General features: G+C 53.0%; 1 protein-coding gene and 1 non-coding gene across 11 annotated transcripts in view; both read right to left on the bottom strand.

The window, feature by feature from the left end:
- Positions 1-682: 682 nt before the first annotated feature.
- The window catches only part of CHD4 (chromodomain helicase DNA binding protein 4), a 36727-nt gene continuing 13067 nt past the window's right edge, over positions 683-24342 (bottom strand). For 4 of the 10 annotated variants that reach the window (XM_077345815.1, XM_077345814.1, XM_077345820.1 and 1 more), the window contains exons 15-40: positions 23730-23921; positions 23438-23638; positions 22188-22325; positions 21226-21347; positions 20282-20455; positions 19811-19952; positions 18583-18714; positions 18338-18455; positions 17109-17233; positions 16620-16884; positions 16364-16536; positions 16074-16260; positions 15758-15844; positions 14818-14906; positions 14590-14723; positions 13974-14118; positions 13176-13341; positions 12389-12522; positions 11197-11323; positions 10996-11073; positions 10755-10892; positions 10557-10665; positions 9062-9197; positions 7018-7213; positions 1450-1625; positions 683-1262 (exon numbers count right to left, since the gene is read on the bottom strand). In XM_077345815.1, coding sequence (XP_077201930.1) covers positions 1245-1262; positions 1450-1625; positions 7018-7213; positions 9062-9197; positions 10557-10665; positions 10755-10892; positions 10996-11073; positions 11197-11323; positions 12389-12522; positions 13176-13341; positions 13974-14118; positions 14590-14723; positions 14818-14906; positions 15758-15844; positions 16074-16260; positions 16364-16536; positions 16620-16884; positions 17109-17233; positions 18338-18455; positions 18583-18714; positions 19811-19952; positions 20282-20455; positions 21226-21347; positions 22188-22325; positions 23438-23638; positions 23730-23921 — 3702 coding nt within the window. In that variant the 3' untranslated portion in view covers positions 683-1244. The remainder of the gene's footprint in view (positions 1263-1449; positions 1626-7017; positions 7214-9061; positions 9198-10556; positions 10666-10754; positions 10893-10995; positions 11074-11196; positions 11324-12388; positions 12523-13175; positions 13342-13973; positions 14119-14589; positions 14724-14817; positions 14907-15757; positions 15845-16073; positions 16261-16363; positions 16537-16619; positions 16885-17108; positions 17234-18337; positions 18456-18582; positions 18715-19810; positions 19953-20281; positions 20456-21225; positions 21348-22187; positions 22326-23437; positions 23639-23729; positions 23922-24342) is intronic. The other 6 variants (XM_077345816.1, XM_077345824.1, XM_077345817.1 and 3 more) reach the window with 5 other exon arrangements.
- On the bottom strand, positions 12988-13124 carry LOC143842531 (small Cajal body-specific RNA 11). Its single transcript, XR_013233169.1, has one exon.

Below are 24342 nucleotides of genomic sequence, written 5' to 3'. Positions count from 1 at the left end.
GGTTGCCAATCTACCCCACAGTTGATGAAAGGTTGGTATGGAAGATTCACTCAAATCCCCCCCCCCCCCAGCACACTCCCCACAGTTGTAAGGTGTTGTTTTGACAGCAGAACTGCCGGCCTACGATGCTTCTTTGGCAAAGCTGATGCAGACCAGAGGAAGAAGAGGAGAAGCAATCAAAACAAAGCCAAATATTGCATGCTGACAAAAGCAGATTGTTCATATCCTGCTGTTCATTATCCAGAGGAGTCCCCAAGAGGCTTAACAAACACTTTTCGCTTCCTCCCCCCCCCCCTGAGAGACACCCTGTGAGCTAGGTAGGGCTGAGAGAGCTCTGACAGAGCTGACCCCCAAGGTCACCCAGCTGGCTGCATGTGGAGGAGGAATGGAGAATCGAACTCCATTCTCCAGATTAGAGGATGCCGCTCTTAACCACATCACACTGTCAGCTTAAAAATTCTTCCTAAGAGAAGAGGGGAATAAAAGTCAAACAGCCTAGATGCTTCAACTTATCTCTCCCCCCCCTCGAGTGGGTGAATTTGCCAACCCTGTGGACATTCATAATCCCACTGCTGACCAGGTTGGGGTCGACTCACAGGTCCGCAAAGCCGCGCTCGCAGGCTGAAAAAGCGCCAGAGGAAGACCCCTCCAGCCAGCCCCCAAACACTTTGACAGAGCCAAATAAAATACAAGGAAACTTTTATTTTCAACTTTATCAAGATTTTGTCTGTCCTTTTTTTTTTTTTCTTCCGTTTTTCCTCCCCAAGCTGTTTCAGAGGACAAGTCCAGTCAGGTTTCGTTTTCTTTTTTTTGTGTGGTTTTTTTTTGTATTAAAAGGATCTTGATGGAGGTAGCTGTGTCTGTCCTGACGTTTGCTTGCGCGCTCATCTCGGTAAACAAACTCAAAATAAAATTAAAATCTAGGAAGGGGGGAGGGGCCGGGTGGTGAGCGTTGCGGCCAGGCCTCGGCGTGGCGCTGCAGCCTCCAGTCACTATGTACAGAGTCCGTCCGATGCTGCCCCTCCGTGCCCTCGCCCCGAGGCCGTCTGGCGGCTTCGGGCAAGGGGCGTGTGAGGAAAGCACGTGCCCTCCTTTCTCCAGCCGTGCCCCCCCTCCCCCGCACAGAGAGGGGCATCGTCTGGTCGGGAGGGGAAGGGAGAGAAGGGGGGGCAAGAATTCAAAAGAAGGGCGCGGCGTCTGTCACTTGAGCTGAATCACTGGGTTGGCAGCGTGGTGCACGTATCTCATTGCTGCTGAGCCACCTAGGCACAGGGGAGGGGGAAGAGAGAGAGAGAGAGGGAGAAGTCAGCACAAACGCGGGATGCAGGCCTCCACGCAGCCCACCCGAGCGAGGACCCCTCCCTCCGGTCGCTGGGGTGGGGGGTGGGGAGGCTGGGGGACGGGCGGAGAGAAGGCAGGACTGGCTGGGCCGGCCGGCTGGCTGCTTACCTGCTGGGGAGGTGGCGGCGGAGGAGGCTCGCTGCTACGGTTTGCCAAGCGGCTGAGGATGTTGCGCTCCGACATCTGGAGGCGCACAGCCACGGGGGGGATGCGGGCGATCGTGGCGGGCAGCCGCGTCACGTCAGCCTTCATGTCACTCAGCAACTCCTCCAGCTGCTTCAGCACTGGAAGAGAAAAGGAAACTCTGGGCTTACCTGCGGGTTTCTGTTCTCCTCAGGGGGAGGGGGGGCGAGAGAAGGCAGCTGGCGTGGGGGGGGCAGGGCCGGCAGGCCCCATGTTTGGGACCGTGCGAGGGTGGGGGAGTGGGGCGGCTCTCCCCCCCTTGGCTCCCCAGACGCTGAAGCTAAGAACGTGCCCCGGCCCAAGTCAAAAAGGGGGGGGGGAAATGTCATGACTGTGAAAGCCAACGGCTGAAACCAGTTGGAGATCAGGTGCATGCGTGGCGATGCCGGCAGGGGAGCAAGGGGTTGTGGGGCTGTGACTCCCCATACAAGCAACACCCCCGCCAATAAATCTACCCGCTGGATTGGCTGCCACAGAAGGTGGGGGCTTTGCGTCCCTCCTTTCCCTGAGGAGAACAGAAATTCACAGGGAAGCGCAGAATTTCCTTCTCCCCTCAAGGGGAGGAGGGCAGGTAACACTGGAAGGTTGACAAGGGGCGGGCGAGCCCCTCCTGAGCCAAGGCCACTAGAGATGGTTGCAGACTTGTGCTGAAGACCCATCAAGCCGACCAGTCACAGGATTTTCCCTGCATGGCCTGCAACCACACTGCAGCGGCCGCTTTCCGTATCTTCTCCAGGGAACAAGATACGCGCCAGACCCCTCGGGCACCTGAAAACCACTATGAGAAGAGCCCCGCTGGCCTGAAACCAGAGTGCCAGCAAGGGCCTTCTTGAACAGAGACATGCCGCCGAACACACTTGGGCCTGTCTTCAGAACGCTGGAGAGACCTGCAGACGTTGATTTGTTTCCACACAGGAAGGATGGACTGCTGATGAAAGGAAGGGGGCATGAATGCGACCCACCGGATGGGAATGCAAGCCACCCTAAGACAGCCACACAGGAAGGCTGCTGCAACTGACCATCCTGGAGAGCCACAGGGTTCCCACGCCAGCCCGTCGGGTGTTCTTATGAGATCTGTGGTGCCCACCAAGGAAAGCATCATTCATCAGAAAGCAAGAGTTTGCTTTCTGCCCGTCAATTCCGCAGGCTTCCTGCTTCAGGCTCCAGAATCCACCCGACAGACTGCAGTCAGAGGTCCAGCGCTCCTGAAATAGACCACGGCCGTCGTGTCCCTGGCCCCTCGGGGAGAATGGTTTTGGCCCACGGCTGTTGCTGGGTAGTCTTTGGAAGAGATGATACGGTGGGGGGAACACACAGGCCGCCTGGCTGACCCAATCTGACTGCATTGCTTAGCCTCCGTAAGAAGAAGGGAGTGGTCTGGATCAGCCGCAGAAGCAGAGAAGAGCCAGCCCTGGCCTACGTCCAGCTCACTGGGCTTCTCGGCTGCTGCTGGCAACGGTTGCGGCCCTCTTGTGCGGGGCCTCCTTGACAGGCAGTCTCCAGCTCACTCAGCCCCCCCCCCCGTCTCTGCCCCCACTTCTTAAGGAACCAGCAATGCCTGGAAGCCACCTGGGTCAACCATTGGATGCGCAAAGTCTAGAAATGGACCAGACGTTGCTGAGGATGAGAGAAATGATCTGTAACGATCCTTCCCTGGAGCTTCAGCCATGAACAGGGAGTGTTGTCTCATGCCATTCCAGTTGTATCCAGCAAGTGTTTTTTCCTCTCCTGGTCAATTAGAACGCTGCATCTCTGCAGCATGGAGACTGCGGAAGCCACTCAAGATGGAGGATGGACAGGTGGTGTCCTTGCCTGACTTCCACCACTGGGGCAGAAGACGATGGTGGATCCCCTGGAGCCGCACAAGCCACTGGGTTTGTCAGCCTCTTTAGCTGGAATGGGAGGAATCTGCAATGCCCACTGTGGGTTGGGTGAGAACGAATCACAACAAGGCCTTAAACATCCACCTGGGACAGTAAGAGGCCGGACAGAAGTCTTCCCAAGCACTTCAACGACGTGCTTCAGAGCCAGGGGTGTCCTGTTTTCCTTCAGGCATTGCCAAGAAATGCCCAACTCCTTCTGTAACAGGTTCAACAGGCTAATTCCCAGCAACGGAAAGTCACAGTTGAAGAGCCAGCAATGAAGGACGCTTGGATTCCAGACTTTTCCAGCTCTCTGTGTTCTGGTCAAGTCCAAAGAATAGATTCTGGGAAACGAAGCTGGTGTGCACTGGGTGTCTTCTGGGAGATGGGACGGAGGGAGAAACGAGAAACACCCACGGCTAAGCTTCTTCCTGCAACGCAGCAGGGATGTCTTCTTTCTGCCTCCGTTGCTATTTGGAGATGAAGTCCACCGAAGTGATCTTCGTCCATAAAACCAGGGCATGGCTTATTTGAGGCACAATACTTGACCTTCAGTTTCAGCTGTCCTCAAAGGGCTTGCCATCCAAGGTTAGACCCAGAATGTTCTTTGTCTGGGTAGTCCCCAGTTCGGTTGTAGGAAAGCTGCTGTAAAACTGACCACCCTGGAGGGCCACAGTCAACTCCAGCCAGTTGGGTGTTCTTCTGAGAACTGTGGTGCCAGCCAAGGAAGAGTTCCCAGGTAGTGCTGAGAAATCCAGAGCTTGGAGGACCCAGACATACTGAAGATCCCTGGAGGGCTCCTATCAACCTTGCTTCGCTTCCAAGATTGGACTTGCCTGGGAAGGAGAAGCCATGCCTCAGGGCCACTTTCTCCAACTTCTGCCCCTAGAGCCCCCTGTCAGAAAAATTAGGACCTTTCCCCACCTCCCGTCACAGGAGGGAGTCCAGATCAACCTCGTGTAGGATCTCACCCATCCAAGTGAAGACAGCTATTCTAGACTACAGCAACTGACTCCATTTGAAGAGATCTCTGGAGGCAATATGGAAACAAAGAGAAAGAGCAGAGGGACCTAAACCTGAGGCCTGTGGCCATCCTGGCTTCTCAGCAATTCCTCAGCTCCCGGGGGAAGTTAGGGGGTTCAAGTCAGAGCCTGCATGGAGAACTGGTTGCAGACCCAAAACTCATGTGAGAGTTTTCTACTCCTGATTTTGGAGTATCTCACTGAAGCAAGATGAGAAGACATGGAGTGGATGGGGAGGGGGGGGGGGGGAGATATGGAACAGTATTCTGGACCACTGCAGCAGTCTGTGCAGGCCTGGGCTTCTGCCAAGCAAGACTTTGCTGTTCATCACAACCTGGTTGGACTGAAGGGTTTGCTGCAGAAGCAGAAGCGCTGTTGTTTATACCCTGTGTTTTACTACCCAAAGCAGCTGACAACAGCCTACCTTTTCTTTCCCTACAACAGACACCATGTGAGGGCTGAGAGAGCTCTGAGAGAACTGACTGGCCCATGGTCACCCAGGTGGCTGCATGTGGAGGAAACAAACCCAGTTCTCCAAAGCAGAGGCCGTTGTTCTTAACCACATCACCACACTGACTCTTGAGCTAAAACTTTGGGGGACGGACAGACTGTCCTAGGGAAAAGGTCTCTTCCTGGCTACATTCTCTACAGCCTTGTCACGGTCAGAGTGCTCGGTCTCCAGCGGAAGCTGAGGTGGCTCCAGGTTCCACATAGGACAGAGATCTGAATCAGGCCAAGCTAAAGAAGGGCCTTTGCAATCATAAGCTACAGGGGGGAAATGTTTGGATTCTTTTTAATTATTATTTATTAGATTTCTTACCCGCTGCTCTCCGAAACGACTCGTGGTGGGTTACAATGGAATAAAACCCCAATACATAAAAACCCATAAACCCCAAACTTGTTCCGGTGATGAGAAAAATAAACCCGCTGCCTAACCTTCCATGTCCCCCCCCCCCTCCCTCAGCGCCTCAGAGCCCCAATTCTGAGGGATGCTGACAGTTCTTGGTTGTGGAGGGCAGAGTTTTCCTTTACGGAATAATAAAAGCCCTTAACAGACATCCTATGCCAGGGTTCAGTGAAACCCCAGGGTTTCCCAAACGGGCAGGAGTTCATTTTTTATATCTTTTTAAAATGAGTTAAACATCTACCAGGTTATATGCCCATAGCTGGCCATGTCAACCTGCCTCCCCTTCCAGAATGGCCAATGAGTTGCCCTGGAGGGGGTGGGGAGGGGAGGGGCCCCAGGTGGGCGTGGACCCAGCTCTGCTTCCTAACCATATCCTGCACGATCCTGCTCCTCCTGGGGTTTCTCGAAGCCTGAAGCCAAAGTCTTCCCAGTGAGACAATGGCAGAATTGTTCCCAAGAAAAACTTAAGTTAGCAACTACGCTGCATCGACGGCCAAATTTCCAGTGTGTTCCCCACCGCCTCCTTGGACGCTGGACAAGATTACGCACTAGGTCTACATTTATCTGGGACAGGGATTTTTTAATTTATCGTATAGCATGTGTGTCGTATCGCCAGGGGATCCCAGGATCGTCCAGCAGCCAAGCAAGGGATGTCCAGAGGTAGGTTGCCATCGCCTGGCTCTGTGTCATGACCCCTAGAGTTCCTTGGAGGTCTCCCATTCAAATACCAGCCAGGGTTGACTTGGCTTGCCAGGGAAAGGACAACTATGCCCAGAAGACCTCTCCCGTCCCTCGAGCACCCGACAGAAAAATTAGGACCTTCCTCCTCGGTTGCAGGGGGACGAGCTCCTGCTCTGGGAAATTCCTCAGGCAGGCAGGATGAGCAGGCAGAAGGCTGAGGAGACGAGTGGAAAGCCACCAGGATTCCTTGCAGGAAGAAGAGGTATTCTTCACCCCCGGGGACGAGAGCCTCTTGTCCATTCCCCTGAGGGCGGGGGCCACCTCAAGTCCTAGCAGCATCTCTCTCACTAGCAAGGTGAGCTCTGCGGGACAGATGCCTTAGGGTCATTACCTGGATCTCTGGAGGATGTCTGTGAACTGAGAGGGAAGTCACGATGGAGCCGATCTCCTTTGCCCTGCAGAGGCGGCAGAGCCACGCGAGAGCCGCCACCAAGCCGGTTGCCACCAGCAGAAAGCGAGGAAGAACAGACCAGAGCTCAGCTGCTCTGGGGGAGGCATCTGTCCAGCGATGAAGCCTCTGCGCATCCTACATCCATTGTGCCGGCACGACATCAGGCTCAAGCAGACGGCCAAGTCCTGGCGCTGCACCTGCCTGCTCCGAGTCTGTCGACCTGCCTAGAGGTCTGCTTAGTGACCGCTCAAATAACAGCTCTGCTGGTGCCTACCTCCCCCAATGGAAGCAGGAAATCGTCTGGGGAGCTGAGGGGAGAAGCCCCTCCTCCTGCACCTCCAGGTCAAACCTGGAGGCTGCCTCCCCAGCCCCGGAGGAGGGACTTTTCCCCACTGCTAGCTGCCTTCTCCCTTTGAAGGGGGGTGGGGAGAGGAAGGGTGTGGATGTGAGCAGTGGGCAGAGGTTGGGGAGGAAGTGGACAGAGGGTGGGGGAAGGGGCCAGTGGTACGCCATGCAAGCCCGCCCGGGCGCGCCCTTCCCTGGTGCGCAACCCTTTTGCTGCCTCCTCACCTTTGTGAAGCACGGCGTTGGCCGGCTTGTTCCCCGCCATCGACTCCTTGGACAGGTGCTGGTGGCTCTCGGCCAGGCACTCGACTTCGGCGAAGCGCGTGTTCAGGGCCATGGAAGGGTGGGAGGGATCTTCTGACATGTTCAGGTAGGCGGCTCTCCTGAGCTGCTCCTCGATCACCAGCGCCTGCTCCAGCAGCTGAAAGAGTGGAAGAAGCACATCCCTCAGCTCCGGGCCCAAAGCTGGGACTCGGGCCCTCTCCAACGCAATGATTCTGGAGACAGTATGCAAGATCTATGCCCGTGGTTCTCAACTGGTGATGCATCGGCTCTGGCCCAACAGCACTTGCACAGTAACCTGCATGGAATGAGTGTATTTATACCAGGCTTTCTCAACCACGGTTTCGTGATACTCTGGGGTTTCTTGACAGCCCTGGAAGGGTTTCCCAAATGGGTGGACAATCTGCCCGCCCCTTCTCAAAATAGCCAATGATTAGCCTGGAAGGAGTGGGAAGGGGAGGGGTCCCAGGTAGACAGGTGCACTGCGATGCTTCCCAACTATATTTTGCACTATCGCACCAATTCTCGGGTTTCTCGAAGCCCGAAGAATCTTTCTGAACGGTAAAAAACTTGAGGAGGGCTGGTTTATACTGATGAAGAAGATCCCATCTGTGGGATTTTAGTTCCTCCTCCCCTTTTCCCAAACGCAAGAGTCTAATAATTTGACCCCTCCCAAAAGGTTTGCAAATTGATGTCTGAAGGCGTGGCTACTGCCGTTGAATGAGAGAGGTCTTTCTAAGGGCAGCACTACCGTTTATGAAGGTTCTCCAAAACTCCTAGCCAGGTGCTGTTGTTCTTTCTCACACACAGCTTTCGCCCTCCCCCTACAAAGGGAAGCAAACTGGCAAGGAGGGAGCCTTTACACATTCCTTTCCCCGGAAGGCTTGTTTCAGGTTGAGACCCTGTATGTTATTCACGTGGCCACCACACCAGACATTAGGCAAGGTCCCAGTGACTTCTCCTGAAAGCGAAGGCGAGCCTCTCTTTCTTTCTGCCAGAGTGAGTCTTTCCAGTCTGGCATCAAGCAAAAAAGATCTGGCTTTCTGTACTCCACCTTTCACTGCCTGCAGAAGCCCCAAAGAGGCTTACAAACACCTTTCCCTTCCTCTCCCCACAACAGGCACCTTGTGAAGGTGGGCCTGAGACAACTCTGAGAACTGGGACTGGCCCAAGGTCATCCAGCTGGCTGCATGGGAGGGGGTATCGAACCAGATTCTCCAGATTAGAGGCCGCTGCTCTTAGCCACAACCCCAAACCGGCTCTCGAAGGCTTGGAGGAAAGGGCCTGTGCCGGTGGAATGAGTGACTGAATGCCACAAAATATTACAGGCCTCCGTGGAGCGGGATGCCTCATGCCACCTGTGATTCGAAGCCACCCTTTGTGTGCCACACATGTTAAATCCTCATTTTCTCACTCTCTAACAGAATGTGACTCAGCAGCCCACAAGACACCAGAGTGGTAATCCCCAGTGCTTATTGCAGGTCAAGAAAGGTGCACTTGGATTCTGTCTGCTGTTTGGCTTTCTGAAAACCACCTAAGCATAGACCTCCAGGATGTCAGTTCCAAAGCCAGGCTCTGTGACTGACCGACTGGCAACAGAAGGGCACCCTGGCTTCAGGACAAGGCTTTCAAAAAACAAATCTATTCATTGGTTCGATGTACCAATCATGCTTCAAAAGTGGCTGAACGGACGCCTCAACTTTATAGACGGCTGTATGGAGTAAGGGAATCTCTCCATAATAGCTCTTCACATGCCCATGGACTACCATTCCCATGAGTCCCTGCAGGATATGCTAGCAAGGGCTCATGGGAATGGTAGTCCATGGACATCAGAAAAGCCACAGTTTGGTCATCCCTGTTCTACACAATGGTCTTTTCTTCACGCTCACATGGGAAGGAAACAAGCACTCAGCCCCAGAGAAAGCGACTCAGAAAACCACTGTCGGCAAGAAGAGCTGGTGGTATGACGAGAGGAGGAGGTTCTTACCTTAAATCTCCTGGCCAAGAATTTGTTCTTGATCTCCAGGAAGTTCCCCCTGTTCATTTCACCCTTGAAAGGTTCGTTGAGGATGGCGTAACGAGGGTCGTTCTGTATGTCTTGCCAGCGAGCATAACCGTGGCTGATGTTGGCAGAGCTCAGGAGAATATAATTTTGGGGGGAGGGGGGCCCACCCATCCAGCCCCCCAGTGGTGTTTTCTCCCCTCTGTGCTTGCAAGGGGCAAGACAAGAACTAATTCCAGAGGTGCAGCGCCCTGAAATCATTTCAGCAGGGGAAGGGATCCCAGTCTGGCACCTCCCAAACAACACTAGCGCATTTCCTTCTGCAAAAGATGCAAGTCACGCGCCGGGGCCCAGAATCGGTTCAAAGAGTGAGAAGCAGGGCCAAATGCCCCCACCAGCCTCGGCTGCCCGCTTCCCTGGCACGCCTTCCGTCCTCTCGCTGCCAAAATTGCTGCCGCAAAATCTGCTGGAGCGTAGCCTCCCTGCACCAGGCAGAGCGTGCCACTGTCTGCAGGGGGCTCCCAGGACGAGCGTGCCAGGATCAGAGCAGGCCTTGTGAAGAACAAAAAGCAGCCTGGTGTTGCTGGCTGCAGGGGAAGCGAAAACATGGAACCAATGGAAGCTGCCGGAGGAGGAGGAGGAGGAGCCTGGGTAGTCGGGGGATGTGAAAAGCTGCCCAGGGATTCACTCACAAAGACGTTTGCGGAGCGTGCCAAAAAACAGGCCCGAGTCCTGTCGCACCGAGGACACCAAAAGGAGTTTTGAGGCAGCAGCTTTTGAGAGTCTACGCTCCCTTCATCCGGATGTCCAATGAAAATCTTGTTCGTCTCTGAGGTGCTGCAGACTTGAATCCAGCTCTTCTGTCGCTGACCGTCAAGGCTGCCCTCCGGAAGCACCCCACAATGGATCAGGCCAAAGGCCGCCCCAGTCCAACACTCTGTGCCCCACAGTGGCCAAAACTCAGGTACCATCCAGAAGCCCACTGGTGGGGCCAGGATTCCAGAAGCCCTCCCACTGTTTGCCCCCCAAGCACCAAGAACACAGAACACCTCTGCCCCAGACAGAGCGTTCCATCTCTGCCAAAATGTAGGGATCGGCTATGGGGTGCAGACCCTGGCCAGCACGTACACTGTGACTTTGGGAACGGGGGAACAGAGCTCATTCAACCCTTCCAAGGCTTAATCCCCTTGCTTCATTTCGACCCTGAATTTCTCCCCAACGGGGACCCCAAAGCGGCTTCTCCTGTTTTACCTTCACAACGCCACCATGAGGGAAGGCAGGCTGACGTGAGCTGCCCTCGTAACACTAAGCCTTTTGGGCAAAGGGGGGGGGGGAAGAGCACTAACAATAAGCAAATGCAGGGGATGCGCCATCGTGCACATGTATGTACACACCCAAGTGAAAGAACCCCCTTCCCACCCCCCTGGGCACACATGGGCCACCCTTAACCTCTGGCTCATCCAGGAGGAAGAAAGGATACTTGATGATCCCTGCCAGGAGCCAGTAGTCATGGCGCCGATGCCAGATCTCGTAGGTCTTCTTGGTCACGGTCGCAGCCCGCTCTTCGTTTTGCCACAAGGAGTGCAACTCTGCAGCCGGGGGAAAGAAACGTGAGGAGGTGTTCGCCCGTGCCCTTCGGCCGTGTTGGGCAGCGGAGACGTCCCGAGCTGTCCGTTACCTGTAAAGCCTCCGTCTGCAATGTTGAACATGAACCGCTGCTTCAGGGCTTTCTTGTGCCGGTCCTCGGGTGGGTCTTTCAGCGTCTCCCCGTTCTGCAGCATCACCACGTCCTTCTTCTCATCCTCTTTCTTCTCTTCTGCAACGGGGAGAAATCCCTCTGTGGCGGCTTCCTCATGCACCCCACCCAAGCTCAAAAACCCAGTAGGGATCATCTCGGCACATTTTTAGAGCCTGCTTACCTTTCTCATCTAGGTTAATGGTGGGGGGCTCGCTGGGGGGCTCTGCGGGGGTCTTCTCTTCCACCTTCTCTACATCAGCTGCAGAAGGGGACAATTGTGGGGAAAAAACCTTAGGTATCCTGTTCTTGGGGGAAGAATGTTCAGTCCCCAACTCAACTTGAAGGAAATTAAGAGGGCATCAGCTAGGTGTGGCTAGGTTACCTTTGTTATCTGTTTCCATTGGCTCCTCCTTCACCTTCGGCTCGTCCGGCTTCTTATCTTCCGTTTCCACCGCATTCACGGGCGATTTCACCTCCTGAGCGTGGGTCTCCGTTGGAGGGGGGTCCTGCTGCAGAGGGAGGGCAGACAAGGAAACAAAGGTCAGAGGGCACAAGAATGCAACATAACTTGTAGAAAATCTAGAGGAAACCCACTGCCCATTTCCATCTACTGGCAAGCTGCTCAGTGCTGGCCGCCTTAAGAGAGGGGAGCAGCACTAGCTGGATGGCAGAAACCACTGCAGCCTGGGAACTGCAATAGTCTGCAAAGAGGCACATGGTGGTTGAGAAAGGCAGCCTCTAATCTGGGGAACTGGGTTTGATCTCCCCCCTCCTGCACATGCAGCCGGCTGGGTGAGCTCAGGCCAGTCTCGGTTCATTCACAGCTGTTTTTGCAGAGCAGTTCTCCTAAAGCTGTCTCAGCCCCAGAGGGCGCCTCGTGGGGAGAGGAAGGGAAAGTGTTTGTAAGCTGCTGCGGGACTGCTTTGGGTAGTGAGAAGCAAAGCATACAAAACCCAGCTCTTCTTGATACAAAGACGTTTTAACACTAATGGTGCCTATACTTTTGTACTGTAATGATCGGAATGTTCCCTCCCAGTAAAGAAGATCCATCTTTCGCCCTGGGAGAGGGGGGAGGGGAAGACGTCACATGCTCTCCTTTCCCTATTGAGGTGCTGTGGGTCTCACAGTTCTGTCAACATTTACTTTGGAAAACTTTGAACAAAAGGCTGCCAGTTGCTGGTTTTGAACGCAGGATCGCAGAAAGAAAATAAAAATATTGGTTTAATGCTCAGATACCTGCTAAGAGATACCCGAGTGTTACAAACTGCCCCTGGCGGCACTGAAGTTTAACTCGGCAGTCAAACATGCTACCTCCATTACTGGACAACCAGGAACAAGAAGTCACTTTTCCTTTCCAAAAGACAGACCAGAAAATACAGCAAGGCAACAACAGTCCACCAATGGTGCCATAACTCCAGGAGCCCTCCCACTGTGGCTCTCCAAGCACCAAGAGCAACACTGCCCAGATCTCCAAGCACAAGGCAGAAGACCACGGGGTGAAATGGGACCACTGTCAGTCCAGCGATCTCCAGCCAACCTTCCCCACAACACACACATACATGACAGATGCTCACCTCCATGGGGACTTCTTTCTCAGTGGCAGCAGCAGCCACTGTGGCAGCAGGAGGGCTGGTTTCCTTCTCGGTCTCCACGGGCTCCCCCTGCTCCTTGGCGCTGGCTCCCTCCTCCACCTTTACGACCACCTCTTCTGCACTCGGCCCGCAGGACAGACACAAAGGACAAAAGAAGCACTCAGCAAAAGCTCTTTCCCCAAAACCGGTTTCTCTTCACATTTTACTTCCGAGCCTCCCCTCTGCCCACGAGACACCACCACACTGGCTAGACACCCCAGGAACCAGGGTTATAGTTCCCGGAGACCTCCCAGGAATTATGGTTATAGTGTAGAGCAGGGTAGTCAACCTGTGGTCCTCCAGATGTTCATGGACTAGAATTCCCATGAGCCCCTGCCAGCAAATGCTGGCAGGAGCTCACGGGAATTGTAGTCCATGGACATCTGGAGGGCCACAAGTTGACTACCCCTGGTGTAGACGCAGGCCATGGCAAGCCACCTCCACTCATCTCCTGCCTTTGAAACCTGCAAGGCTACCTGAAACCAGCTGTGGCTTGACCCCCCCCCCCCCGCCCATCGCAACACACACGAGCATCCCACACAGATGTCCTCTTGTGCCTTTGAAGGCATCTCAACGCTCCACAGAAGCCCTCCTAAATTAAGAGGCGTTTTATCTGCGTCCACCCCTGAGCTCCCTGCCACAGTTTCGGCAAGGGGAGCGACAGCTGAAGGTTGGACAAGGCCGTTTGAAGACACATGCACGCGCTCGCATGCCCACTGCAGTCTCTCACCAAGTGGAGGCACGGGGACTGGGGTATTAGGTTGCGTGTCTCCTGGCGTGGAGGGAGTTGGGGTTTTGGGGGAAGGCGAGCTGAGCTGCAAAAGCTTCTTGTTCTCTTCTATTTCTGCCAGTTCCGGCATACTCCAGCGACCATTCACGTGTTCAAACTCTTGCACCTAAGGAGTGAGAAAAGGGGTGTCAAAATCAGAGCCAAACAAATATCAACTTGCATTGTGCAGCTCTCTCTTGCTAACCATGGTGCTTTCCCCCAGGGCAATGAGTTGAGGGACTTGGGAATGTTCAGCCTGGAGAAAAGGAGGTTGAGAGGGGACATGATAGCCCTCTTTAAGTATTTGAAAGGTTGTCACTTGGAGGAGGGCAGGATGCTGTTTCTGTTCGCTGCAGAGGAGAGGACACGTAGTAATGGGTTTAAACTTCAACGATATAGGCTAGATATCAGGGGAAAAAATTTCACAGTCAGAGTAGTTCAACAGTGGAATAGGCTGCCTAAGGAGGTGGTGAGCTCCCCCTCACTGGCAGTCTTCAAGCAAAGGTTGGACACACACTTTTCTTGGATGCTTTAGGATGCTTAGGGCGTTGATCCTGCGTTGAGCACTGGGTTGGACTAGATGGCCTGTATGGCCCCTTCCAACTCTATGATTCTCCTAACACAGAACTGACAGATCCGTTGTAATCTGTGCTATGCTGCTGATCTTTAAGGAAAGCTTGGGGGGGGGGAGACTACCACCGTTGTTAAAGCAGCAGTCTAGATCTGCATAAGGGGCAAGTGGGAAGTTTTTGTACCAACCTTCTTGCGTATGAGAGACATGACTCCTATTCGCGTGAGGACATGCTGCCGGGACAGGCCCTCGCGAGGGACCCCATCCGCAAAGGTCTCTGCCCCATCAGCTCCAGGCTCACATAAATGGCGCATGAAGAGAGAGACGTATGCCCTGCAGGAGAGACATAGAAACAGGATGGCCTCAGCTTCCACAACTCGGCTTGAGAAGAGAGAAGTTGGTTTTTCATGCCCCGCTTTCACTACCTGAAGGAGTTGTCCTTTCCTCTTCTCACATTAGAGGGGCTGAGAGAGCTCTAAGAGGACTGCTCTGCAAGAACAGCTGAGAGAACTGTGAGTGGCCCAAGGTCCCCCAGCTAGCTGCAGGTGGAATCAAACCCTGCTCTCCAGAATAGAGGCTGCTGCTCTTGAAGCACTACATTGGCTCTTCCGCAGCCTAGAGCAGGCAGGCTGAGGGCCAGGAAGTTCCCCTAAAGGAGGCTGAATTTTTTTTGCAAAAATCAAACCTATCCCAGAAGAAGGAGACACCATCTCTTCCAAGGATACCTTCCCCACCAATGGAGAGCTCTCCTAGCCATTATCCACGGCAGCTATGCCTCCCTGCAGCCTGACCCAGAAGACTCACTTGAACTCCTTCTCAGACTTCCCGCGGAGGTCCCGCACCAGCCACTGGGTGGTAAAGGCATCCTGAGGGGGCATGCCGTAGCGCATGATGGCATTGAGGAAGGCCTTCCTCTGGCGTGCATTGAAGCCGAGGACCTGAGAAAAGGACAGGGAGGGAAGCCCTTAGAAAGGCGCTGGCGGCATCTCAAAGTACATGGGCACACGTGCTGCGACACGGGATGCTGCTCACCTCGATGTTGCCTCCCACGCGGGCGAGCAGCGGGGGCAGCGGCTTGTCTTTGTCGTTCCGGAGGCCTTTGCGGCTGGGCCGGCGAGCAGCTGGAGAGGAGACAAGGTGGGGGAGAGCAGCAGACGTTAACACGGGAGAGCCTACTGGTTGGATGGCCCTGACTTGGACGGCCTAGGCTAGCCTGGATCTTGGAAGCTAAGCAGAGCTGGCCCTGGTGGGTATTTGGATGAGAGACCACCAAGGAAGCCCACAGTTGAAATGCATAGGCAAGCCATGGCAAAGCTGTCCTGTCAGTCTCTTGCCTGAAAAACCTTATGGCAGGCTAATCTCGACCAAGGTTTCGTGAAACCCTAGGGCAGGGGTAGTCAAACTGCAGCCCTCCAGATGTCCATGGACTACAACTCCCATGAGCCCCTGCCAGCGAATGCTGGCATTCGCTGGCAGGGGTTCATGGGAGTTGTAGTCCATGGACATCTGGAGGGCCGCAGTTTGACTACCCCTGCCCTAGGGATTCTTGACAGCCCTGGAAGGGTTTCCTGATTGGGCGGGAGCTAATTACTTTTTAATGTATATTTAAATATTTATTGTGATTTGACCATACAGATCATGTTATGTTCCCTAAATGGCCAATGATGGGCCTGGAAAGGGTGGTAAAGGGGAGGGATCCCAACCCTATTCTGCCTGATTGCGCCACTTCTGGGGTTTCTCGAAGCCTGAAGAAGGTTTCAGGGGTTACTCAATGGTAAAAAAGTCGGGAAAGGCAGCCCTATGGGGTTTGCCATAAGTCTGCTGTGACTTTATGACACTTCCCCCACCCCCCCAAAAAATCAGGCAGAGTTCTACCATGTCCTAGAAGGGGAAGTCCTAAAAAAAGAAGACTCCTGTGTAGCCCTCCTGGCTCCCCCAGGGCAGAGCGTGGCCACGCGCATGAGTTGCCCACCTTCCGACCTCTCATCGAAGTCCTCATCGCCTTCCTCGGAGGCCACAGAGTAATCCGACTGATTATCCGACTGGTCGTCCTGCCAGTCTGGGGAAAAAGACAAAGACAGCAAGCGTTACGAGGGTCCCAGGCGCTGTCCACGAGGCTCCCTGGGCCTGCTGGGCTTCACCGAGTTGTGTCTCCTCACGTGCCTCCAGAGCCCGTGTGCAGGGACAGGGCGCGCCCGGGCGAGTCGATCTGAATCCACACACACAGCCCCTCTCCTCCGGAGGGGGTCCCTTCTTCATCCTTTCTCTCTGCAGGCACACGTACACACCCCTACCTCTGTCCTCCTGGGAACCGTCGTTGTAGTTGACCTGCTTGCGAATGCGCTTGCCCTTCCCCAGGTTCCTGGCCAAGTCCTCCTGCTGCTGCTCGTAATGGTGACGCAGCAGCTTCTCCCAGTAGTCCGGGTCCACCGACTCCTCCTGCTTGATGATCTCCCGCTCAACCTCCTCCTCCTCCTGCCGCGGGGACAGAACGGGCTCGAGCTCGTGACCCTTTCTGGCTTTCGCCAGGGGGGCGGCAGAATCAAGACACACAGGGCGGGGGTCCGTTCCTACTTACGCCCATCTCCTCCTCGCGCACCACGTACTGGGCCACCTTGAAGGAGCTCAGGTACTCGTTCATGCCCTGCAGCTCGGCGTCCTCCGTCTCGTCTTGGTTCCGGTCCAGCAGGCGCTCGATGGCCTTGTCGTCGTAGTGGATGACGCTGCCGTCCTCGCCTTCCTTGTTGTCACCTGGAGGGGAACACGGGGTTTGCTGTAGCCGAGCAGCGGCAGGGGCCCCGGGAACCCCGGGAGCAGCCAGCTGGGTTACTCACTTTGCGCCACGTTGCGCAGGTTCTTGCCGCCGTCGGTGGCCTCGTCTTTGAAGAGCTCTTCGGTGCCGAACTTGAGGATGTCGTCCAGCTCTTGTTTGGACATCGACCCTGTCTTCGAGCCCAGCCCCGGCCGCACCACCAGATGCGTCAACATCATCTTCTTCTTGGCCACCTGCGTGATGCGCTCTTCTACGGAGGCTCGCGTCACAAAGCGGTAGATCATCACCTTCCTGTTCTGCCCAATGCGATGAGCACGACTGAAAGCCTGGCCAAAGGAAGGACGGTTGGGGGAGAAGCCATTGAGAAAAAAACAGAACAAAAAGCAGCAGTGATTCATCAGTTCTTCTCTCTTCCATAGGAGTCGTTCAGCTTCCCACGGTCCACAAGTTGTCTCCCGTTTCATTCCACCACCACCCCAGCCGCTCCTCCGAGTTTCCTTTCGGCCTGAGACTCTCCCAGGGCGGTCTGGTCCTGCCACTTCGGACTCACCTGGATGTCGTTGTGTGGATTCCAGTCAGAGTCGTAGATGATCACAGTGTCTGCAGTGGCGAGGTTGATGCCGAGACCCCCCGCTCGCGTGGAGAGCAGGAAGCAGAACTGCGGCGCTCCCGGCGCTGAGAAGAAAGGCAGCAGGGGGAGCGGAATTAGCCCCCCATTCGAACAAAAAGAAGTTTTACTTTTCTCTACCCTGAGTCACAGAGTGGTTTACTACAATCATGCTTTCCTTCCTCTCCCTACAATAGGCACCTTATGGGGTAGGTGGGGCTGAGAGAGGGCTGAGAGAATTGTGACTGACAATCCCCTTCCCCTCTGTCCCCACAACTGACACCCAGCGAGGTAGGTGAGGGCGAGGACTCTGAGAACCGTGACTGACCCAAGGTCACCCAGCAGGCCTCATGTGTCTCAGAGGGGCTTACAACTGCCTTCCCTTCCTCTCCCCACAACAGGAACCCTGTGGTGGTGCTGAGAGAGCTGTAGAACTGTGAGTGGGCCAAGGTCACCCAGCAGGCCTCATGGGCCTCAAAGTGGCTGACAATTGCCTACTCCTTTCCCCACAACACACAACCCATGAGGTTAATGGAGCTGAGAGCACTCTGGGAGAACTGTCATCAAGGTCATCAAGCTGGCAGCATGTGGGAGAGAAGCAGGGAACCAAACCTGGTTGTCCAGATTATGGTCCATCACTCTCCACTGTTACACCATGCTGGCACCATTACAGCTCTGCAATACCTAGCCCTGCCTATCCTCTGGAGAAAGAACCTCTTGTGGCGCAGGGTGGTAAGGCAGCAGAAATGCTGTCTGAAGCTGTCTGCCCATGAGGCTGGGAGTTCAATCCCAGCAGTCGGCTCAAGGTTGACTCAGCCTTCCATCCTTCCGAGGTCGGTAAAATGAGTACCCAGCTTGCTGGGGGGTAAACGGTAATGACTGGGGAAGGCACTGGCAAACCACCCCGTATTGAGTCTGCCAAGAAAACGCTAGAGGGTGTCACCCCAAGGGTCAGACATGACTCGGTGCTTGCACAGGGGATACCTTTAACCTTTATCCTCTGGAGAACATACTGAATAGGGCTGCCACAGCAGGCAGGCAACTCAACTGAATTTGAGGAGCCACAGGGAGCAAAGGTGTCCTCTAGCTCAGGGGTAGTCAACCTGTGGTCCTCCAGATGTTCATGGACTACAATTCCCATGAGCCCCTGCCAGCAAACGCTCTAGCCATACCATTGAAACGATCAATGGCTTCCTGGCGCATATTTCCAGTGATCCCGCCATCAATTCTTTCGTATTTGTAGCCTTCATGCTCCAGGAAGTCCTCCAACAGGTCCAGCATCTTGGTCATCTGAGGCCAAAGACATGCATTTTGATTACGGGGCAGAAATACACGTGCATGCACTGCCGACCCAGCAACTTCTGAGCTGCCTCTCCGATACGCCCGGCCACAGAAAGGAGCCACAGCTCTTGGGTACCTGGGAAAAAATCAGCACTCTGTGGCCGCCCTCCTTGAGGTTCTTCAGCATCTTCTGGAGCAAGAGCAGCTTCCCAGAGGCCCGGATCAGTGCGCTCCCATCATACATCCCGTTGGGCATCTTTGGCGCTTCCTGGACGTAAAAGGAAAAAGAAGTGAGGGGTGCAGAACATATTTAAATCGTTGCCCTGCATCATACATGAAGCTGCTGTCTCTGAATCCACGTTCATACTGTCTATACAGATGGGCACATTGGTGGAGATGGCAGGACTAAACATGGGACTTTCTATATGCTGAGCAGAAATTTCACCACAGCCTTGCCCTCCATCAAAATTTCAGAGAGCCTGGCTTTATCCTTCAGGTTCTCCATTTATTCTCTGCCTCGTGACTGGGAGCTTCCCCTGCTTTTTCTTGCTACCGCACCTTTGGGCTTTGAAACACAGGACAATGCTGGCAGCTCCGTCAGAGAACGGCACAGCGAGAAACAGAAAACCTATTAAGAGATATTTCAAACCCTGGACCGGTTGACCGTAGCGCAGGTTTTCTCAACTAGGGTGTCGTGAAACCCTGGGGTTTCTTGATAGCTCTGGAAGGGTTTCCTAAATGGGTAGTATATATTAAAAATTGTTAAAACATTTTCCAGGTGGTATGACTATATCAGGGGTAGTCAAACTGCTGCCCTCCAGATGTCCATGGGCTACAATTCATTTGCTGGCAGGGGCTCATGGGAATTGTAGCCCATGGACATCTGGAGGGCCGCAGTTTGACTACCCCTGGTCTATATAGTCATGTTGGCCCTCTCTCCCTCCCAAGCTGGCCTGGAGGGGGTGGGAAGGTGTGGGTATGTACACAGCCTAGGGTGGGAGCGATGCTTCCTGACCACGTTCTGCACGATCGTGCCACTTCTGGGGTTTCTCAAAGCGTGAAGAATGTTTCAGGGGTTTCTCAATGGTAACAAAGTTTGAAGAGGGGATCATCAAGTGATAAACTTGCCTCCCTGTTGACTGCGTTCAAGCTTGACGCTGGCTCAGTTTCACACCGTCCCGCTCTCAAGCGACAGAACAACGGTTAGAAGTGGCTTATGGACCCAGAACGAGCAAACATTTGCATTGGTCAAATAGGGAATCAGCGTAAAGCTCTCCTGCTGGTGAAGAAGGGACTGCTAACAGAAGTTGGCCCACATCTGTATGCATCTGGAGGAAGTGGAGGATTTCCCAGGGGGAACTCACCATAGCAGCCACGGGGAAGAGATAGGGGTGGTTGCAGCACTTCTTCAGGTCCATGACCACGTTGAGAAGAGACACTTGGTTGCCACCCCCCCGGGCATTCAGCGCCTCGAAGTTCCTCGTCAAGATGTATTTGTAGTACTTCCTGCAAAAATACAGCATTTCCTAACCTCTTCCCCCACACAAACGCTCTCCCTCAGCATTGGCTATCACACAGGCTTGTCCCTCTACCTTCTTGCCTAGCTAGTGCATGGTGGACTACTAGGGGTCCACCTTATCATTTGGGACAACAGGGACAAGGAGAACAACTAACAGCAGAAATCCAGGTGCACAAGAAGCAAGGTCCAATCAGAGCTCTGAAACAAACGACGGGTTGGACGTGCTTGGCTCCACCTTCTCAGCATCGGTACGCTCAATGAAGAAAGGAGATAGGCTCGGCTCCTGGAAGGGCCAGAGCATCCCTCCCACACTCACTTTTGCATAGGGCTCAGTTCCACTCGGACAATCAGCTCTGTTTTGGAAGGCATGTTCTTGAAGACGTCGGCCTTGAGGCGCCTCAACATGTGCGGGCCCAGCATGTCGTGCAGCTTCTTGATCTGGTCCTCTTTGGCGATGTCTGCAAACTCCTCCAAGAAGCCCTCCAGGTTGCTAGGAGGAGATTCAGAGAAACGTTTGGGAGAGACTGGAAGACGGGTGAGCCCAAAGTTGCAGCTGGACACTCTCTGCCCCAGGGGGCACTGCAGGACCGCAGTGGACTGCAGTGGCAGGTGACCCAGGCAGCCACAAGGGGGCTGGCTGGACTGGAAAGGGTGCGGTTGAAGGCACCAAACAGAGGAAGCTGGTCTCCAATTTAATACTGGCTCGCCCAGTGACTTTTTCAGTTGTTGTTGTTATTTTAAATTTCAGGCTAGATGAAACAATTTTTTGTGCATATGCATGGCAAGAATAAATTCAGATCCTGACAGGGATTGGCCAAGCTCACTTAATTAAAGAATACATCTATATTCATTGCTAATTGGAAACCTCTTCTCCACTTCCCGTGTAATACCCACTATTGGCATATAGTTTCAAAGGTTAAGAGGGAAAATATGAGTTTATAGGGCAATAATAGGGATTTCATTTCTTTTACATCTCACACTGTAATGGTATTTTTCACAGATAAAATTTGAAGCCTATTTATTGTTCTCTCTTTCTATTTTTATGTTACACTTTAAAACCCTTAATAAATAAATATATAAATCCAGATCCTAGCTTACACATTCATTGTTTTATGCAGATCGCAGGCATGAAAGGTTTTAACCGATTCAATAAGACGTTCAAGGGCTGAACAAATGGAGAAGTGGGAGGGGGAATTGGGACAAAGTGATTTCTTGGCTGGGGAGCCATTCAGTTCAGGGTCAGGCATACGCAGGACTTACTGAAATCTTTCTGGTGTCAGAAAGTTAAGCAAGTGGAAAAGTTCCTCCAGGTTGTTCTGCAGAGGAGTCCCTGTGAGCAGCAGCTTGTGTTGAAGAGAGTAGCCATTCAGAACCCGGAAAAACTGAGAAGAGCATGAGAAAAGGGTGGGGGAGAACGGAGGGGTGGGTCAGGGATCATCCAATTAATTGCTGCACATTAGAGATTAAGCAGATGGTACACTGAGAGACAGACTTCTTAGTGGTGGCACCTCAACCCTGGAACTATCCCCCCCAAGGAGACCTGCTCCCTTCTATTGCTGTTTTCTGCCAGTGGATGAAGCCTCCCCCCCCCTCCAGTGACCCCTTTTTCCTCCCCAAAGTTTTATCTGTTTCTGCATACTGTATTATTTTAGTTCTGGTTTTGTTTCAACAATGTGCTTTTAAGATAAAAAATTCATTATGTCTGTTTTAATTTGATCACCTAGAACAGGAGAAAGGCACAGGACATTTCTGTAAAACAGACAAACAATTCTTGTCTTCACTCTCCAAGGAAGTTTTCTGCTTGCACACAATCCATTCTAAGGAACACACATGGATTCCTCCACAGTGACATTACAGTGGCTGGAAGATGACACAAGAGGTGCTCATACAAGGCTAAAACACCAACCACGGAGGAAGGGCTGGGGTTTTCATTTGGTTTAAATAGAAATCTTCAGAGAAACAATGTCTTCAGTGTAAAACTATGCTTTAAGTATTTCATCTCTTGCTGGTAAAAAGACCCATGCAACTCTCCAGCAAATGTTAATGTTCCAAAGTAAAAAAGTTCACACAGCAAGTTGCTGCAGAGAGGGGAAACCAAGCTTCCAGAATAAACTGGAGAGAAGCAAGCACATACAAAAGATGAACTTTTTGATCTAGGCAAATCTACACAGTTGGGGTTATGAGATCACAGGAATGATACAGCCGAAGGACTGTACCCCTACCTTGGACTGGTTATTCTTGAGTCTGTGCGCTTCATCCACTATGAGGCAGGCCCAGTCGATGGAGCCCAGAATGGCCATATCGATAGTGACCAACTCGTAGGAAGTGAGCAGCACGTGGAACTTCACGGATGCCTCTTTCTGCAGAGACCAGAGATCACATGTTAAGAAATGGATTGGACACAGGTATCAATTGGGCCAGAACAGAGCCCAGCCAGGCTGCAAAACTCATCTTTCCATCATTCACTGACAAACCCAGGACACATTTTTATTTCTTATATATTATATATTTATATTATTATATTAACTAATTCATTCATTCCTTGGATTTCAAGGCCACCCCTCTGAACAAAGATCTTGGAATGGCTTATAGCAGAAGGAATAATTACATACAGTAAAACCTTTACAATCTTAACATTCCGCTAAAATACTACTAGAGTCCCCCCATCAATTTTATTTATTTGTACCCAGTCTTTCTCCCCGATGGAACCCGAAGCGGCTTACGCAGTTCTCTCCTCCTGCATTTTATTCTCACCGAAACCATGTGAAGAGGGTTAAAGCTGAGTGTGTGTGACCAGCCTGAAGTTACCCCAGCTAACTTGCATGTATGTGCGCACATGTGTTTGAATTCAAGCCTCCTGGATCCTGTTCTGACACTCATAACAACTTGGGATCTAACAAGTTTTGAGTCCCATGACACCTTTAAGACTAACCAAGCTTTATTCACAATGAAAACTTTCATGCTCACAACACGCATCAGACGAAGAAAAGGGAGTCAAAAGTCCACAGATGTAAGTACCGGCTGGGTTATGGGTTAGTCTACTAGATAATGTCTACCAAATACAAGGGCCTGTCAGAGTGGATAAACATCTGGGAAACTTCTTCACTGTGATATTCTAATCCACAAGTCACTCTGTTATACATGTGGTCCTGTAACTTCCATTTCATTGTGCATGCACACGAAAGCTTACACCTTGTAGGCCAGGGGCAGTCAAACTGCGGCCCTCCAGAGGTCCATGGACTACAATTCCCACGAGCCCCTGCCAGCAAATGCTGGCAGGGGCTCCTGGGAATTGTAGTCCATGGACCTCTGGAGGGCCACAGTTTGACTACCCCTGTTGTAGGCCATAGAAGTGCCATGGGCTCCCAACTTTGTTCTGCTGTTTCAGACCAACACGGAGGGAGGCCCACTTGGATCTCTACCGGGAAGCCTGCAAAAGAGGAAGTGAACCGCATCAGTTAGGTGCATGTACCTTCATTCTGGAAGCCTTCTTCCCGCCACGTATAGCGTTGTCTTCAAAGGAAAACTCGTTCTCCCGGATGATGGCCCGGCTGTCTTTGTCCCCGACGTAGGTCACCACGTACATATCCGGGGCCCACATCTCAAATTCTCTTTCCCAGTTGATGATGGTGGACAATGGAGCGCTGACTAAGAATGGTCCTTTAGAATGTCCCTGTGGGCGGAGAGGGAGATGCGAAGATTGCACCGAGAAAGCATTGGAGACGCGGGTTCGAGGCCAGCTTTGGGCCACAACAGAAACTCACCTCTTTGTACAGCGAATACAGGAACACGGCCGTCTGCACCGTCTTTCCCAGGCCCATTTCGTCGGCCAGAATGGTGTCGGTGCCCTGGGCCCAGGAGAACCGCAGCCAGTTCAGACCCTCCAGCTGGTACGGGTGCAAGGTTCCTCCGGTGACGTCCAAATAATCAGGCTGCCTGTCGTACTTCACTGTCGGCTGTAGTGGTAGGAGAGAAGGGAAGTTTGCTGGCTCAATGTGCGCAGTCCCAAGTTGAGAGACACAAGAAAACAAACCTGCTCCCAAACACTATTAACTGTGAAGAGCTTGTATCCTGAAGCCAACCACAGTCAATTCCAGCAAGCTTTCATATGCATGTGCCACAAGGGGGAAAGTGTTTGATCCAAGCGTGGTAACTATCAACTGATCTCCTAAACCAACCCTGCGTATATTTGAGCCATTCTGCTGCTGTATGCACAAGAGCCAGAAATTTATTTCTACACATCACCAAGCAGAGATGAAAGCACACAGCTTTTTTTTTTTTTAAGTGGATCCATGGCATCAGGGTTAGCCAGGCTACGGGCCTTCTGTTTGTGACATGCAATTGGGAGTCCTGACCAAAATCACAGAGAGCTTATTT

This window comes from Paroedura picta, chromosome 7 (genome assembly GCF_049243985.1).
Source record: "Paroedura picta isolate Pp20150507F chromosome 7, Ppicta_v3.0, whole genome shotgun sequence".
NCBI lineage: Eukaryota > Metazoa > Chordata > Lepidosauria > Squamata > Gekkonidae > Paroedura > Paroedura picta.
Note: the sequence above shows the minus strand (reverse complement) of the source record. Positions and strands in the feature narration are given on the sequence as shown.